The sequence below is a fragment of the Apium graveolens genome, chromosome 4 (assembly GCF_009905375.1).
Source record: "Apium graveolens cultivar Ventura chromosome 4, ASM990537v1, whole genome shotgun sequence".
Classification (NCBI taxonomy): Eukaryota; Viridiplantae; Streptophyta; class Magnoliopsida; order Apiales; family Apiaceae; genus Apium; species Apium graveolens.
Genome location: NC_133650.1, coordinates 248,885,024 through 248,904,415, shown reverse-complemented (window position 1 = coordinate 248,904,415; position 19,392 = coordinate 248,885,024). Strand labels below are relative to the sequence as shown.

At 38.1% G+C, this 19,392-nt stretch overlaps 1 protein-coding gene and 1 non-coding gene across 2 annotated transcripts; one reads left to right on the top strand and one right to left on the bottom strand.

The window, feature by feature from the left end:
• Nucleotides 1–4,185: 4,185 nt before the first annotated feature.
• Nucleotides 4,186–5,601, bottom strand: LOC141719497 (protein FAR1-RELATED SEQUENCE 5-like). The gene is made up of 2 exons (XM_074521880.1): nucleotides 4,933–5,601; nucleotides 4,186–4,677 (listed from the first exon to the last, which is right to left on the bottom strand). Exons 1-2 carry the CDS (start codon nucleotides 5,599–5,601, stop codon nucleotides 4,186–4,188), a joined length of 1,161 nt encoding a protein of 386 aa, XP_074377981.1.
• Nucleotides 5,602–14,838: 9,237 nt separating this feature from the next.
• Nucleotides 14,839–14,945, top strand: LOC141722367 (small nucleolar RNA R71). The gene has a single exon (XR_012575386.1). It is a non-coding gene; the product is annotated as a small nucleolar RNA R71 (small nucleolar RNA).
• The last annotated feature ends 4,447 nt before the right edge of the window (nucleotides 14,946–19,392 follow it).

Here is a 19,392-nt window from a genome sequence, read left to right as displayed (position 1 = left end):
TTAGAATAATTAATTTGAATTTAAATTAATAATTTGAAATAAGGAATAGGTCATTTTAATTTTTTAATTTGAAATAAATTAGTTAAGAAATGAATTTAGGTTTAATTTCGAGTTGTGAATTTTATTCGAATAATTAGGTTAATATTTAAAATTAATGATAAATGGTTTGGAATAATTATGAGTAATTATTAGGTTAATTTGAATTAATAATTTCAATTAAGGATATTTCTTAGTATTTAAAAATATATATTTGTTTAAATACTTGTTTAATTGGGGCTAATGAAAATGACTAAATATGATTAGAATAATTAATTTGAATTTGAAATAAGGATATATTTAAAGATATCATTGTTTACACTTATTTAATTATAAATTACTTGTTTAATTGTTAATTAATTGTTCATAATCTATCCTTGTTTAATTACTTGTTTATTTGCAGTTATTTGTTTAGTTGCTTGTTATTTTGCCATTATTTGTGCATTATAATATCAAACTGAAATATTCTTGTTTTGAAAATTGCAGATAAAATGAATATAGAATGCGGGCCTATGGATCGATCATTGCTGACCATGCAGGATGATCACATTAGTACTCTTATATGGCATGGGGGTGAGAGGGAGACGCTCGATGTTAGACAGTTGACTGCTAACATGTGTAACTGGGTATTGGATGAGGAGCAGATACATTTGCTTACAGGCTGGGGTTTCGGGGTGTTTGTTAACCCCTTGGTTGTTCCGCAGAATGATATTCGCTTGATCACTGCACTGGTGGAGAGGTGGAGGCCAAAGACTAACTCATTTCACTTCACATTCGGTGAGATGACCATTACACTGGAGGATGTTTACATGATCTTGGGGTTGCCTATTACTGGTCGTGCTGTTACCCATACGGAGCTTGATAATCCAAAACCGTATTGGGTGACCAACTGGGAGGATTTGAGGATGACTGAGAAGGAGCGGGCTGATATGTATGGTCGATGCGGGGTGACTCTTCACAAGTTACGCACGAGATATGGTTCTAGGCCAGAGGGGGAGCAGAGTCCAGAGTTTCTTCAGCAGGATCCTATAGTTTACACCGGGGCATATCTTCTGTTTCTGATTGGAGGTATATTATTTCCTACCTCATCACGGGATGTGGTGCACCCCCGATATCTACAGCTTATACTAGACACTGATCATATTATCGATTATGCTTGGGGGGCTGCTGTTCTGAGCTACTTGTATAAATGCTTGTCGAAGGCTGTGCATAAGTCTTCAGGCAGTCTGAACGGGTGTGCTATGTTGCTGATGTTGTGGGCTTGGGAGAGGGTATTGCCTGGCCGTCCGAAGATTGCACCGCGTACGAGGTTTGTGTTGCCGAGGGCTACAGCGTGGGCTAGACCGGTAGCTAACAGGAGGAGTAACCCTCACCATCACACAGGAGGTTATCAGGGAGATTTTGATAGCTTTCAGATGAGTTGGTTGACATGACAGCCATATCGGAGGTTTTATAGGAGGATTGATTATAGTGCCGATGATTATGATACTGACATGATGGATATGTTGCATACGGCACTCGGTCGCATACCGATGATTCATTTTGAGATGGTGGAGTATGTCATGCCGGACAGGGTTCTGAGACAGTTCGGTATGCTGCAACATATTCCTGAGGAGCCGGTGGATCATAGTTTTCTACGTGTGGAGAGGTTATCCCGTATGCAACGGGATAACCATACTGTTTTGTTGAGACAGTTTATATTGAAGTGGGATTCTTTTGTTGACACGGTATGCCTATTTTTACAGAGGGGGCTTATGTACCGATGACAGAGTACATGTACTGGTATAGGAGGGTGAGTAAATTGAAGATAGCACCGTTTGTAGCTGAGCATGCCACTAAGATACGGCCTCGTCATTGGTATAACCAGCAGAATATGGTTGATGCGGTATATTTTATAACTCTTCCTTAACTCTTGCAATTTTACCCCTTAAATTGATTAAATCTTGCATTTTTAGGAATAAAATGCCTAATTATTTCATATTTAGGACTTAAAAAAGAATTAATACATTTTACCCCTTAGATTGATTAAATCTTGCATTTTTAGGAATAAAATGCCTAATTATTTTATATTTAGGACTTAAAAAAAGAATTAATGCATTTTACCCCTTAAATTGATTAAATCTTGCATTTTTAGGAATAAAATGCCTAATTATTTCATATTTAGGACTTAAAAAAAGAATTAATGCATTTTACCCCTTAGATTGATTACATCTTGCATTTTTAGGAATAAAATGCCTAATAATTTCATATTTAGGACTTAAAAAAAGAATTAATGCATTTTACCCCTTAGATTGATTAAATCTTGCATTTTTAGGAATAAAATGCCTAATTATTTCATATTTAGGACTTAAAAAAGGAATTAATGCATTTTACCCCTTAAATTGATTAAATCTTGCATTTTTAGGAATAAAATGCCTAATTATTTTTTCACCATTTCCCATTTTTTTCCATTTCATTTTGATTTTTCTCCTTGAATAATGTGTATTAATTCGAATTAAAAATAAAGAAAAAAAATAAAAAAATGGACTTTTATTAAAAATTAATCAAAAATTAGAGGAGACACTGAAATTATTAAAAAATAGTGTCACTAATTTTGTTTCACCATTTCTGACTTTTTCCATTTAATATTGAATTTTCTCCTTGAATAATGTGTAATAATTCGAATTAAAAATAAAAAAAAATAAAAATAATGGACATTTCTTAAAAATTAATTAAAAATTAGAGGAGAGACTGAAATTATGAAAAAATAGTGTCATTAATTTTTTTTCACCATTTCCCATTTTTTTCCATTTTATTTTGATTTTTCTCCTTGAATAATGTGTATTAATTCAAATTAAAAATAAAGAAAAAATAAAAAAATGGAATTTTATTAAAAATTAATCAAAAATTAGAGGAGACACTGAAATTATTAAAAAATAGTGTCACGAATTTTTTTTCACCATTTCTGATTTTTTTCCATTTAATATTGAATTTTTAAAAAATTCAAAATTGAGTTAATTCCTCAAAAATTCAAAGCTAAGCAAAAACAGGGGAAAACAGGGGAAACAGGGGACCATCCGCAATGAATCATTGTGGAAGCAAAACATTTCCGCAATGAATCATTGCAGAAGTGGGCTCTGCTCCCCTGTTTTTTTCAGCTTCGAATTTTTTAAAATTTGTACTTATGAAAAAAGTAAATAATAGCTCAAATACATACCAAATAATATTTAAAAGCCAAATTCAAATATTACATTCCAAATTTTAATTTCTACATTCAAATAAATTGCGAATTAAATCATTTAAAATTTCTATTTGGGTTTTTTAGACAACGCCTCCTATCATGTCCGCCACACTACAAAAGCTGCAATAACGGATTTTTTCAGTTGACGTCTCAATACCACTTTTAGACCTTCCCGAATTCTTCTTTGTTGTTGACGTCTCAATGCCACTTTTATACCTTGCCGAATCCTTCTTTATTCCCTTTGTTTGTGACATTGGAGGATTAAATATTGGATCATGTTCATCGTAAGCTTGAAACTCCTCCTCCATTCTTGAATTATTTTCTTCTTCACGAAACTTTTCAATCACGTAACATTTTCCTTTCTCAATCAAATCCATCACGTAATTGTATCCTGGTTTTGAACAACTTCCAAGAGCACCCAAACCTTGAAAAGATTTACACAAAGCACTATACCTTGCCGTTGTTGAATCACCAACATCAACAAGAACGGGAGGATTATAAGGCAAAAAACCATCAATTTTATTTGCGCTCGCCGTCCATCTTGATTTGATAAAAATTGTTGGTATCATAATTTTTTGTTTCTTGTCAAGATAGCGTAGGATATGTTTTCAAAGCATCCCGGAATGTTCAAATTTTTTAAATTCACAATCAATATTTCCTTCCAAAGAAACCATTACCCGATACCTTCTTCTAAGATTCTCTGGCACATTATACTTCTCAACTAAATACAACTTCCACATGTAATTGGAACCATCTTTGCAACTATTTACCACATAAGATGTGCTTTTTTTAAGCTCATTTTGAAATTGCCTAAACATTTCTTTTGTGTAAATAGAAGAAGCATGATTTTCCAAGGCGGAATTAAATATCAATCTCCTTTCCTTATACTCGGTCTCGTAGTCGGCTTTAACCTCGTTAAGAATTTGTGTTTACAAAGCCTTTTGTGAATTCTCAATGAATTCTTTCAACCCGGTTGAAGCTTTCACATACTCGTCAAAAAATGAATTCATGGACTCGCTTCTTGAGGTGGTGGTCATACCGGCGGAGAAATGTTGTTTTGTGTAAGCACGAATCCATTTATCTTTTATGGCATACATATCGTTTAGCCAAACATGATCCTCGAGTCCATACTTATCAACTAAAACCTCCCACTTACCAACAAATTCCGTGGGTGACAACGACTTGTACAAACAATCATTAAAATCCCCTTTAAATTCCGGATATTGTGTGTACAAAGCCGACAATTTTTTGGGAAATTTATTACTTATGTGCCACGAACATAATATGTGCTTGGTATCCGGCAAAATCTCGGCAATAGCATTTTCCAATGCTATATCTTGATCCGTAATAATAGTGAGGGGAGGTTTGTTTCCGACGGCTTCCAACCATGTCTTCAAAACCCATTTATATGAAATCTCCGTCTAATCCCGCATGAGTGCAAACCCGAACAAGATATTTTGGTAATGGTGATTGACCCCGGTTATTGGTATAAACGGCATACAATACCTATTGGTCCTATATGTGGAGTCAAATGAAACAACATCTCCAAAATTCGTGTATGCGTTCAATGATCGATGATCAACCCAAACCAAACCTCTAACTCTATTTTCTTCATCCAAATCAACTTGATAGAAAAAGTTTCCAAATTTTTTTTCTTTCAATTATCGTAGCAATGCCATCCCACTCCCCGCATCACCGGAATCGAACACCCGTCGTCGAATATCACGAATTATGTTACGAGCATCTTGATTAGAAAATTCAAGTTTTTCCACACCACCCCATGTTTCACCAAGAAATCTCATCGCTTTAGCGGTTTTAATGCCCGATTTATCAAATAACTCAAGCAATGCTCGGGTAACCGGATCTATATTTTTGGACCTTTGCATGAATTGTACTTTATCCAAGGTTACCATATCATAATCATGCTCTAATTTAACCAAAGTTACTTCCCATTTATCATTTTTAACTCTATGAGTGACACACATTCGAGCACTACAATTTGTTCTCGGAATTACATCTCTAATCCTTCTTTTTTCCTTTCTTTCATCATCAACATCCAATTTCGTACTAGAACCTAGTCTTCCACCCTTACGACAAATATACAAACGAGAGGAGATACCATTACCCCGTGAATGTCTATGAGTACTCCTAATAATAATCTCAAATCCAACACTTCTACCATAATCTCTATAAAATTTTTCGGCTTCATCCAAAGTGTTAAAAAACATACCAACGCAAGGCACAACACTATTCATATTTGATTTTGAAAAACCGTAACCTTTTTTGTCAAAACTCATATCATCATCTCCATCATCATCATCAACATCATCATCACTTATATTCATTTTCTCTTCTCTACAAAAATCATCATCATTCAATTTTCCTTTTCCCTTACAATCTCCCTCTTCTTTTTATGATATTTCACTTTTTCCATATACTCAATATCATCATCATCCATATTCCTTTTTTTCCATATACTCAATATCATCATCATCCATATCCAATTTTTTCTTACATTTATAATTATCAACATCTATCAATTCATTAACATCATCTATAATAAGCTTACGATAAACCGGTGTTAGGGCGAAAACATGCACTAATATTCACGCAAGTATACACGTTCGCAAGTAATATAGAATACTTTCTAGTTCGTTCCCTCAGAGACTCAGACTAAGTTATTGTCTAATTAAACTCACTCACCAATGTATGACTACTTCTCAATGTTAAGATAATAACACTTAAAATTGTTGATTAAATATTAACTATAATTAACTACTTAATTAACCACTTAACTAACACTTCAATTTATCAATAATAAAACACTCATGAGATCACAACTTCATTATTACTTCCTTCTATAGCCATTGTTATTACCTTTAGCATGTGACAGTGATGACATTAATCGAATAACACGAAACTGATAAAAGCCAACTTTCATTGTACTAATACCATTCTACCAAGCATCCACAATTAAGATAGAAGTTGAATAGTCATCAATCATGTTGAGTTTCTATATGTCTACAGAAATTGACAACACAACGATTTAAGCACAAGTTATCCCTTTTGATTACATAGGGCAAATAAAACTGTTAGAGTTACCCACTAATCATGCACAACGTACATGAACCTATGCTAGCATGGCAAGTTCTAAATCTCAAGATCCACCGTCGCTTCACAAGAGATTAACACCCTATCTTATATGTTCGCGACGCACATAAGACGAATACGCACAACCAATACTAGATATCATGCAATCATCACACACTAAAGTATTAAACAATTAACTAAAGAATTCCATAATAAATCCGTTGCAACCCCATGATCACGATTAGCCCATAATAGAACTTATCGCCATCATGGGTTCATATGAAATCATGATAAACAACACAAGAAAATAATAACTAAACTAATTATATTAAAACAGAGTACGTCACAAGAGTAAATAAGTCAAAGCAAGAAAACTAGCATCCAACGTTACAACGAAACAAGAATCACAAGAAAATATGCTTCCTCTTCGCTGCAGTGTACTAAATCGGTCTTCTTCCTCATCTCCTTCGCTTCTTGCGCCAAACACAATCTAAAACATAATCTCCTTCATATTCTCTATGAAAATGTCTCAAATCTACTTATATAATAGTCCCATAAAACTCAGATTACATAGAAGTTGGAGCCAAACAGAAGTAGAAGTCTAAAATAATTCAGCTTTTTCCCCGACCCTGCGCGGCCGCTCAGCATTTCTGCGCGGGCGCGCAAGGCTGCTGCGCGGCCGCTCAGCATTGCTGTGCGGGCGCGCAGGACCTTACTGGAAAAATTCCAGGTTTGCTCCGTTTTTTCGCCGTAATCTGCCGGTTCTTTTCCTCTCACAATGGTGAACACATGCCAAGGCTTATTCTTGATGATTCCTCCTCCGAAATGCAACTAATACCCTGAAATGCATAAACACTAGAAAAACGCATCAAATACACAAAATACTTGATTTCAAGACACCAATTTAAGCCATTTTAAGACGTTCTAAGTGGTATAAAATGCCACTTATCATACCCCCAAACTTAAATCGATGCTTGTCCTCAAGCATCACAGACTCAAAACAAATAAAAATATGCATGAATGCAATCTATATGAAAATGCAACGATCCCCCTTACTACAATTAACCAACCAAATTGTCACGTCTCAACGAATGCAGTTAGACACTAAAGATCAATAAACTCATGCAAACGGACATACAGCCAGAAACGTGGTGTGTGCAAATGCTTAACAGATATGCTTCAGAACTAGACCAATTACTATGACTAGACTATCCTCAAGGCAATCCTACGATTATACAAAGAATAAAAATTCTAGGCACAAAGTGATATACAACACTACAAGAACTCTGGAGCTTACTACAGAATCGTGCTTTTTATTTACAACTCAAATGCTTATTTGACCGTGCAATGAGTGAGGTCCACAAAAGACTTATACAATGGTATCCATGTAACGAGCGTTAGGTTAGCGGATCCCAGACTCTAAAAGCCTTAGGTCACTAGGCACAAAGTCCCCTAAGAACTTAATAACTCGAATACCAAAGAGCCCACTCTTGATCAATTATGCAATTTTTTTTTTCTTTTCTTTTCTGAGCAAGTGCGTTTCGCTCCATCTTGCTCAACCCTAGACTACTCGCATAACATGCGAGCCGGCTACTAGCCATTTGACGCCTAGCCACAACTAGCAACAAATTCCATTTTTACTCCATTTTTTTTTCTTTTTCATGCCTTTACCACTAAGAACCTATTATCAAATTTTAAGCATAATAAATAGATTATCCTCGAAAATAATCAGATCATAACAACAATCTAGCCCTTAAGCATTCTCTAAGACTTAGTGAAAATACAAGTGCTTTTAACATGCATATCAACCTACACAACTTAATATCACTTTAATGCTATCACTACACTCGCATCAATATCACAATTCAGTCGATAAATCATTGCAAAAGGGATCATGGTATATGCATGAGCTATATGATATGACAAACAAATAAAGCTATATAAAAAAAAACTATATGAACTAACTATCATGAATATGCAGCTATATGACACACACAAAATATTCCTTAACTACCACCCCCAAACTTAAAATCTTCACTGTCCCCAGTGAAGGTAGTAGAAAGGAACACAGGGTATACCTACTCGGAGTCATCATCATCATCACCCTCAGTGGGTGGAGTATCAGGCGGCGGGTATGCAGAGTCCTCACCAAAAACTGGCCACTGGATATCAGCTCCAAGGCCTCGAAAAGCAGTCCCTAACGCAAGAGTGAGCTCCTGAGCAAACCTGCTCTGCGTCTCATACATGGCATCCATCCACCGTGAAAGCCTCCTATACTGGGCATCACCCATCCCAGCACCCACCCTCCTGAGCTCTCGAAGAACCAGCCTCACCACGCCCTGGCCTAGCCATAGTAGCACCTCGTGCTTGACGTCCTCCTGGAAGACGATAACCCAGCCCATGCTCCTCAGGCTCACCACCGGTCCACTCCTGCATCCCATTCAGAGTGCCAGAATCTATCGGAGCTGCTGGCAACTGCAACTGCTCATGAGCCGGCCAGTTCACTCCTACTGCTCGGCATAGCTTCATAACCGTGGATGCATAAGGGATGTTCATATGCTTTGCTCCCCTCAAAAACTTCAGAATTCCTTGGTAGATAAACTCACCAAGATCCACATAGTATTCCTCATTCAGAATTCCCCACAACAACTGTGCTCTCTCAACTGTGACCTCGTGTGCATGTGAAGAAGGCAAAATATTAGCACATATAAATGCATTCCATGCACGGGCATACCTGTTCATGGCGATCGCCGGAAAGTGACGATACTCATTATTGGCTGGACTGCGGTTCCAAACTGTGCCCGGTCGACAGAGAGTCGCACAAATCAAATCCAAGTCAAAATCCTCAGCAGTCTTTTCATTCCAGTTCTCCTCCTCGGGCTTCCTCTCTCGCTGTCCAATCACACGGCGAATCGCCGCAGGATGATAATCAACCGTCAGCCCACGAACTACAGAAAACCCATTCTTTTCAGCCTTCGCGTTCGTGTAGAACTCGCGAACAACACTCATCGGTACTGCTTCGGGTGACTCACAAAAAGCTATCCACCCCTTCTCTGCAATCATGGGCAACAACTCACCATCCCTCCCTGATGGTAAAAACCCCCTCTCCTTCAGAATCGGCTTCCCCAACAGCCTAGTGTACTCCTCCTCCGCAGCTCTGTCAGTTAACCGAGGCCTTGCAGCAGTACCCCTTGATGAATCAGCAGTAGGAACTGTGCTGCTGCTGTCAATAGTGCGTGCTCTCTTGGGTGCCATTGATTTGTGAATAAAAGTGTGTAAGAACTGATTTTTGATGTTTATGAGAGGGTTTAAGTGTAGGAAGTTTGTGGGAGATATGTAGGATAGGTGTATGTATATATAGGATGTGGAGTAGGTTAAATTAGACTAGGAGTGGGGTTGAGGGATAAAATCATGGGGTAATGTGAAAAGAATTCGTGGGTTTATGGGCTGTGATGGGTTTTTGTGTTTTTGTTTGTTTTTTTTTTTTTTCTGAACTGTAAAAAATTTTCTGGAACTCGACCCCTGCGCGGCCGCTCAGCATTTCTGCGCGGGCGCGCAGCAAGCTGCGCGACCGCTCAGCATAGCTGCGCGGGCGCGCAGAGGGTCTGTGGAAAATTTTTTTTCAGCCCCTATTTTCTGATTTTTTTGTGTTTTTGGATAGGTTATTAACTTCTAAGGGTTCCTGTAACAACAATTCATGGGTTGCCTCCCACGCAGCGCTTCTTTTTCGTCATTAGCTTGACGTTCCGTACCTTTCTCAAGTAGTCAACAAAATGGCACTAACCACCTCTCGGTTTGCCATGTCCCCATAGTAGTGCTTCAACCGTTGACCGTTAACCTTGAATGCTTGGTCCGAATCATTCTCAAAAATTTCCACCGCTCCATGTGGAAACATAGTTTTGACAATAAAAGGTCCAGACCACCTTGATTTTAACTTCCCAGGAAAAAGTCGGAGCCGAGAGTTGAATAACAGAACTTGTTGCCCTGGCACAAATAACTTAGGATGTAGCTTCCTATCGTGCCACCTCTTCACCTTTTCCTTATACATTTTGTTATTCTCGTACGCTTGAAGTCGAAATTTATCAAGTTCATTAAGCTGAAGCATTCTTTTCTTACCAGCTGCATCTAAATCCAGGTTCAATTTCTTCAATGCCCAGTAGGCCTTATGCTCAAGCTCCGCCGGTAGATGACATCCCTTACCGTACACCAACTGAAACGGTGACATCCCAAGTGGAGTTTTGTATGCTGTTCTGTAAGCCCAAACAACTTCATCGAGCTTTAAAGACCAATCCTTCCTTGACGGACAAACAACCTTCTCTAGAATGTGTTTTATCTCTCTGTTAGACACTTCCGCTTGACCATTTGTTTGCAGATGATAGGCAGTAGCTACTCGATGATTCACATTATAACGCTGCATCATAGAAGTGAACTTACGGTTGCAAAAATGCGATCCTTCATCACTTATGATTACCCGAGGCGCTCCAAACCTTGTGAAAATTTGCTTATGAAGAAAATTTAGTACTACCTTTGCATCATTTGTCGGTAAAGCTTTAACTTCGACCCATTTTGAAACATAATCGACTGCCAGCAAGATGTACTGATTATTGTAAGACGAGATAAAAGGCCCCATAAAATCGATTCCCCATACATCAAAGACCTCGACTTCAAGCATCACATTTAATGGCATCTCATCTTTCCTTGACAAATTTCCCACTCTTTGGCAACGATCACACCTTAAAACAAACTGATGAGCATCCTTGAACAAAGTAGGCCAGAAAAAACCTGCTTGCAGAATACGAGCTGCCGTCTTCTCACCTCCATAGTGTCCACCATAAACCGTGGAATGGCAGTCTCGTAATATCCCCTCCGTCTCACAGAACGGGATACATCTCCTGATGATCTGATCAGCTCCCTGTCTAAACAAATATGGTTCATCCCACATATACCACTTCACCTCATGCAGAAACTTCTTCTTTTGAGCGGATGTCAAATTAAGCGGCATTATATTGCTGACAAGATAGTTTACAATATCTGCAAACCATGGTTCTTCCTCCTGAATTGTAAACAACTGCTCATCCGGAAAAGATTCATTGATTAACGTCCTATCTTGTGAAGTAGAATCGGGATTCTCCAACCTAGAGAGATGGTCAGCTACTTGATTCTCAGTACCTTTTCTATCTTTGATCTCTAACTCAAATTCTTGAAGTAAAAGCACCCAACGAATGAGTCTCGACTTTGAATCCTTCTTAGAAACCAGATAGCGAATAGCTGCATGATCAGTGAATACTGTCACTTTCGTACCAAGCAGATAAGATCGAAATTTCTCAAAGCCAAAGACTATAGCCAAAAGTTCCTTCTCAGTAGTGGTGTAGTTCAATTGGGCCCCATTTAAAGTCTTACTCGCATAGTAGACCACATGGAAGAGATTTTTCTTGCGCTATCCCAGAACTGCACCTACCGCATAGTCACTCGCATCACACATCATCTCAAACGGTTTTGTCCAATCTGGTGCTGTAATAACTGGTACCGTGATCAAATTCTCCTTGAGAGTCTCGAATGCTGCCAAACATTCATCATCAAATTTGAAAGGCACATCTTTCTCAAGTAAATTGCACAACGGCTTAGATATCTTTGAAAAGTCCTTGATGAATCGCCGATAAAAACCCGCATGACCGAGAAAACTACGGATTCCTTTCACCGAATTAGGTGGGGGAAGATTTTCAATGACTCCCACCTTGGCCTTGTCCACCTCCAGACCTTTGCTAGAGACCTTATGCCCAAGGATAATGCCTTCACGCACCATAAAATGACATTTCTCCCAATTAAGCACCAAATTAGTTTCCACGCATCTTTTGAGTATGGCGCGCAGATTATTCAAACATTCATCATATGAGTGTCCAAAGACGGAGAAGTCATCCATGAACACTTCGACGTTATTTCCAATCATGTCAGAGAATATAGCTATCATACATCTCTGAAAGGTGGCCGGGGCGCCATATAACCCAAACGAAACTCTACGAAAAGCAAATGTGCCAAATGGACAAGTGAAGGTAGTCTTTTCCTGATCCTCTGGTGCAATACAAATCTGATTATACCCGGAATAACCATCCAGAAGATAAAAATGCTCATGTCCCGCCAATCTGTCAAGCATTTGATCAATGAATGGGAGAGGGAAGTGATCCTTCCTTGTGGCTTTGTTCAATTTTCTATAATCCATGCATACTCTCCATCCTGTAACTGTTCGAGTAGGGATGAGCTCATTCTTTTCATTTGCGACCACAGTGATACCTCCTTTCTTAGGTACACATTGCACGGGGCTCACCCACGAGCTATCAGAAATAGGATAAATGATGCCTGCATCTAGCCATTTCAGAATTTCTTTCTTCACCACCTCCTTCATGATCGGGTTCAGTCTTCGCTGCTGTTCCACAGTTGGCTTACTACCTTCCTCTAACAGAATTTTATGCATACAATATGAAGGACTTATCCCCTTGATGTCTGCTATGGTCCATCCTATAGCCGATTTGAATTCTCTCAAAATCCTTAAGAGCTTGTCTTCCTCACTACCTGAAAGGTCAGCTGAAATAATAATAGGTAACGTAGATTAATCTCCTAAAAAAGCATACCTCAAGTGTTCAGGTAATGGTTTGAGCTCCAAGGTAGGTGCTTCCTCTATTGATGGTTTGAGCTTCCCTTCAGCATTCTTAAGGTCAGAAGTACCAAGAGATTCAAATGGTATGTCGAGCTTTCGCTTCCATGGAGAAGCGTTCAGATATTGTAATTGCTCGTTGCTATCTTCATCATCGCTGTCAAAATCCCCCACTAAGGCCTTTTCCAATGCATCAGACATTAGCATGTGATCGAGTTCCGAAGTAACCGCAGAATCAATCACATCCACTTTTAAGCACTCCTCATCTTCTGTAGGGAATTTCATTGCCTTGAATACGTTGAAGGTCACATCCTGATCTTGGACCCGCATAGTAAGTTCCCCTTTTTGCACATCTATCAAGGTACGACCAGTAGCCAAGAAAGGCCTCCCCAAGATTATGGGAATCTTCTTATCTTCCTCAAAATCCAGAATAACAAAATCTGCAGGAAAGAAGAGCTTATCCACCTTGACGAGCACATCCTCAACTATGCCCCTTGGGTAAGTAATGGAACGGTCCGCCAATTGTAGCGACATGTATGTGGGTTTTGGATCAGGCAGATCCAGCTTTTTAAAGATCGACAACGGCATCAGATTAATGCTTGCTCCCAAATCACAAAGGCACTTGTCAAAAGTTAGATTGCCAATGGTGCAAGGAATGGTGAAGCTTCCTGGATCTTTCAGTTTTGGTGGTAACTTTTGTTGCAGAACCGCGCTGCATTCTTCCGTGAGAGCAACGGTTTCAGGGTCATCCAGTTTCACCTTCCTTGAAAGAATAGTCTTCATAAACTTCGCATAACTAGGCATTTGTTCCAGCGCCTTAGCGAAATGTATATTGATGTGAAGTTTCTTGAACACCTCCAGAAACTTCCCGAACTGTCTATCCAGCTTTTGTTGCTGCAATCTCTTAGGAAAAGGTGGTGGAAGATAGAGCTGTTTCTCCCCTGTATTAGCCTCAGGCAGAGTGTGTTCAACAGTAGTCTTCTTTGGTTCCGCCACTTTCTCCTTTTGCTTAGATTCTTCATCTCTAACTTCAGCTTCGACTTCTTTTGCCTTTTCAGCATCAGCTACTTTTCCAGACCTTAAGGTAATAGCCTTAACTTGCTCTTTAGCTTCCTTCCTGCCTGGTACTTCCGTGTCACTGGGAAGAGTGCCAGGTTGACGATTGAGCACTGCATTGGCTAATTGACCGATTTGATTTTCCAAGGTCTTGATAGAAACCGTCTGACTCTTGCACAACAGCTTAAGTTCCTCAAAATCAGCACTCGTAGGTGCAGCTGCACTTCCCTGTTGAGGATATGATTGCCTTGTAGCATACTGCTGTGGTTGCTGGAATCCAGGTGGGTTAAACTGTTTACTTACTCCTTGCTGATATGTTGGCTGAATAGCATTCTGATTATTCCCCCAGCTGAAATTTGGATGATTTCTGTTGTTAGGATGATAGGTCGCTGGCACAGGCTGCTGTTGTCGCTGATAATTATTCACATACTGAACAGATTCGTTGACAAGAGAACACTGATCAGTAGCATGAGAACCTGCACAAAGCTCACAAACCATAGCTATTTGATTAACTCCATACGTAGCCAAAGAATCAACCTTCATTGATAGCGCTTGGAGCTGGGCTGCAATAGCGGTGGCTGCATCAACTTCCAGAATACCTGCTACCTTGCCTGACGTCATCCTCTGAGTTGGGTTTTGATGCTCATTTGCAGCCATCGTCTCGATAAGATTATACGCCTCAGTATAGCTTTTAGCCCATAAGGCGCCTCCAGCTGCTGCATCGAGCATGGGCCGAGATTGGGCCCCCAAACCATTATAAAAACCAGTGATTACCATCCAATCCGGCATTCCATGATGTGGACATTTTCTCAACATTTCCTTGTAGCGTTCCCAAGCCTCGCACATAGATTCTGTAGGTTGCTGCGCAAACTGAGTAAGAGCACTCCTCATAGCAGCAGTCTTTGCCATTGGATAAAACTTCACCAGAAACTTTTGCACAAGATCTTGCCACGTAGTGATGGACCCAGCTGGTTCAGAATATAACCAGTCTTTAGCTTTATCCCTCAGTGAGAATGGGAAAAGCCTCAACTTGATAGCCTCATCAGTCACGCCATTATACTTAAAAGTGCTGCAGATCTCGACAAAATTCCTTATGTGCATGTTGGGGTCTTCAGTTGCCGCTCCTCCAAAAGAAACAGAATTCTGCACCATCTGAATAGTGCCCGGCTTGATTTCAAAGGTGTTAGCTTGAATAGCCGGATGAAGGATGCTTGACTGAATGTCATCAATTTTAGGCCGAGAAAAATCCATAAGAGCTGGATCAGCTTGAACAATACGATCTCCCATGTTTACTGGTTCTTTCTGCTCAGTTCCTGAATCCGAATCCTCAAAATCTAACTTCTCCGGAGTATCAAGAACTTCGTCTTTCTCCTCAGCTGTATCTAAGGTCCTCTTGCGAGCACGAGAACGAGTTTGCATAAACGCTTGCTAAAGTACCTGAAACACAACCGAAAAGAGTAATTAACTACTACGTCCTAATCACTGAGTCCTAATGACCAATGATGGTAAGTACATAAACTAAACAAATACGCCGAGTCCCCGGCAGCGGCGCCAAAAACTTGTTAGGGCGAAAACATGCACTAATATTCACGCAAGTATACGCGTTCGCAAGTAATATAGAATACTTTCTAGTTCGTTCCCTCAGAGACTCAGACTAAGTTATTGTCTAATTAAACTCACTCACCAATGTATGACTACTTTTCAATGTTAAGATAATAACACTTAAAATTGTTGATTAAATATTAACTATAATTAACTACTTAATTAACCACTTAACTAACACTTCAATTTATCAATAATAAAACACTCATGAGATCACAACTTCATTATTACTTCCTTCTATAGCCATTGTTATTACCTTTAGCATGTGACAGTGATGACATTAATCGAATAACACGAAACTGATAAAAGCCAACTTTCATTGTACTAATACCATTCTACCAAGCATCCACAATTAAGATAGAAGTTGAATAGTCATCAATCATGTTGAGTTTCTATATGTCTACAGAAATTGACAACACAACGATTTAAGCACAAGTTATCCCTTTTGATTACATAGGGCAAATAAAACTGTTAGAGTTACCCACTAATCATGCACAACGTACATGAACCTATGCTAGCATGGCAAGTTCTAAATCTCAAGATCCACCGTCGCTTCACAAGAGATTAACACCCTATCTTATATGTTCGCGACGCACATAAGACGAATACGCACAACCAATACTAGCTATCATGCAATCATCACACACTAAAGTATTAAACAATTAACTAAAGAATTCCATAATAAATCCGTTGCAACCCCATGATCACGATTAGCCCATAATAGAACTTATCGCCATCATGGGTTCATATGAAATCATGATAAACAACACAAGAAAATAATAACTAAACTAATTATATTAAAACAGAGTACGTCACAAGAGTAAATAAGTCAAAGCAAGAAAACTAGCATCCAACGTTACAACGAAACAAGAATCACAAGAAAATATGCTTCCTCTTCGCTGCAGTGTACTAAATCGGTCTTCTTCCTTATCTCCTTCGCTTCTTGCGCCAAACACAATCTAAAACATAATCTCCTTCATATTCTCTATGAAAACGTCTCAAATCTACTTATATAATAGTCCCATAAAACTCATATTACATAGAAGTTGGAAGCCAAACAGAAGTAGAAGTCTAAAATAATTCAGCTTTTTCCCCGACCCTGCGCGGCCGCTCAGCATTTCTGCGCGGGCGCGCAAGGCTGCTGCGCGGCCGCTCAGCATTGCTGCGCGGGCGCGCAGGACCTTACTGGAAAAATTCCAGGTTTGCTCCGTTTCTTCGCCGTAATCTGCCCGTTCTTTTCCTCTCGCAATGGTGAACACATGCCAAGGCTTATTCTTGATGATTCCTCCTCCGAAATGCAACTAATACCCTGAAATGCATAAACACTAGAAAAATGCATCAAATACACAAAATACTTGATTTCAAGACACCAATTTAAGCCATTTTAAGACGTTCTAAGTGGTATAAAATGCCACTTATCAACCGGATTTTTCCCAACGGGTGTAAAATAATCAAAATCGTTATGCTCACTAGATGAACTTGAATAATTAAATAAATGAGATGCCATTAAAAATAGTAAAGAAAAATTAACCTCTTTTTGGCTGCAAATTGAAAAATGATAGAGAAAAATGATGAAATTGGGTTTACAAAGCAAAAAAACGAAGCTGGTAAGGCAAATTTAATGCACACTTCCGCAATGAATTATTGCGGAAGGTGTATTTAATGCTTCAGCCAACCCACGCGCTAAAATGCGCAGAAATTGTCAAAACATTAAACCCTTCCGCAATGATTCATTGCAGAAGCCAAAGCTTACGCTATGGTTCATTGCAGAAGCAGTTTTGATAATTGTTTATTTTTTGATTTTTTTTGTGAAGAAAATAATTAGTAAAAAAATTTTAAAATTCATAATAACATTCATATTACTTTTCAATATTACATAAATTTTTTATATCAATAAATTAATTTTTTTTGTAATTATTATTGTATATTTTGCCTTTTTTTGATGAAAAAAATACATTAAATATTTAAAAAATGTCTAAACATATAATACTTAATTTTAATTTGTTTTTTATAATATATAGGTATGTGAAAAAATAAATAAATATTATTTTTTGTTGAGAAAATATATTAAGCACTTGATAAGTATAAATAGAGTACAATGTCTATAAGTAAGTTATATCATTTCATTTGAAATTTCTAATACTGAATATTTAATGTTATCTTCAACACTTAAATCTTCATTATTAAATTTGATGATAAATAAATTTGAATTTATAGTCTTATGTTTGATTTTTATTTTTTTTTAAAAAAAGTACTTAATAAAATTTAAGAAAGAGATTTATATTGAATTAAACATTGAATAAAATTTAAAATAAAAAAAAGAATCACTTCCCTTGCTTACCATCATATTAGTTCGAGGAACATCAGAAAATGTTGATGAAGACAACATGGATCATGAGGGAGCATCCAGTTCTAGAGAAAACCTTCCATCTGCAAGGAAGTGGACTAAATCACATACACCTGACTTAATTATTGGAAATCCTGATGCAGGTGTCAGAACTAGAACATCTACTTCAAATGAATGTCTCTATAATTCTTTTCTCTCTCAGACTGAACCAAAGAAAGTGGAAGAAGCTCTTCAAGATGCTGATTGGGTGCAAGCAATACAGGAAGAGTTAAATGAATTTGAAAGAAACAAAGTGTGGACCCTAGTGCCAAGACCAAAAAACAGATCTGTTGTTGGTACAAAGTGGGTGTTCAGAAACAAAACTGATAGTGATGGCATAATTATAAGGAATAAAGCAAGGCTGGTTGCAAAAGGATATTCTCAACATGAGGGAATTGATTATGATGAAACATTTGCACCAGTTGCTAGATTGGAAGCCATAAGGATATTTTTGGCTTATGCTGCTCACAAGAAGTTTACTATCTTTCAAATGGATGTGAAAAGTGCTTTTCTCAATGGAGAATTGGAAGAGGAAGTATATGTTGAACAACCTCCAGGCTTTGTAGATTCCAAATTTCCAAATCATGTCTACAGGCTTGATAAAGCACTTTATGACCTTAAGCAAGCTCCAAGAGCATGGTATGAGACTTTAGCTCAGTTTCTTCTGGAAAGTGGATTTAACAGAGGAACTATTGACAAAACTCTGTTCTACCTCAACCATGGAAAGGACTTACTTTTGGTACAGATATATGTTGATGATATCATTTTTGGTTCTACAAATGACAGACTTTGTAAGAAGTTTGCCAAACTGATGCAGTCAAGATGTCAAATGAGTATGATGGGGAACTTAGCTATTTTCTGGGCCTTCAAGTCAAGCAGAATGAAAAAGGTACTTTTATTTGTCAATCCAAGTATACCAGAAATTTGGAATGCAAGATTGTTCAAGTGCATCCACTCCCTTGGCAACTGCAACAAAATTAGATAAGGATACTGGTATATCAGTAGATATTACTGATTACAGAGGTATGGTTGACTACTACTCTATCTAACTGCTAGTAGACCTGATATCATGTATGCTACCTGTCTTTGTGCAAGATTTCAAGCAGATTCAAGAGAACCTCACTTAACAGATGTGAAGAGAATTTTCAAGTATCTTAAGGGAATAGTTGATCTGGGATTGTGATATCCTAAAGAATCAGATTTTAAACTAATAGGTTACTCAGATGCAGATTTTACAGGATGCAAAATTGACAGGAAAAGTACAAGTGGAAGCTGCCAATTTCTTGGAGGCAGATTGGTATCTTGGTTTAGCAAGAAACAAAAGTCAATTTCCATATCAACTGCAGAAGCAGA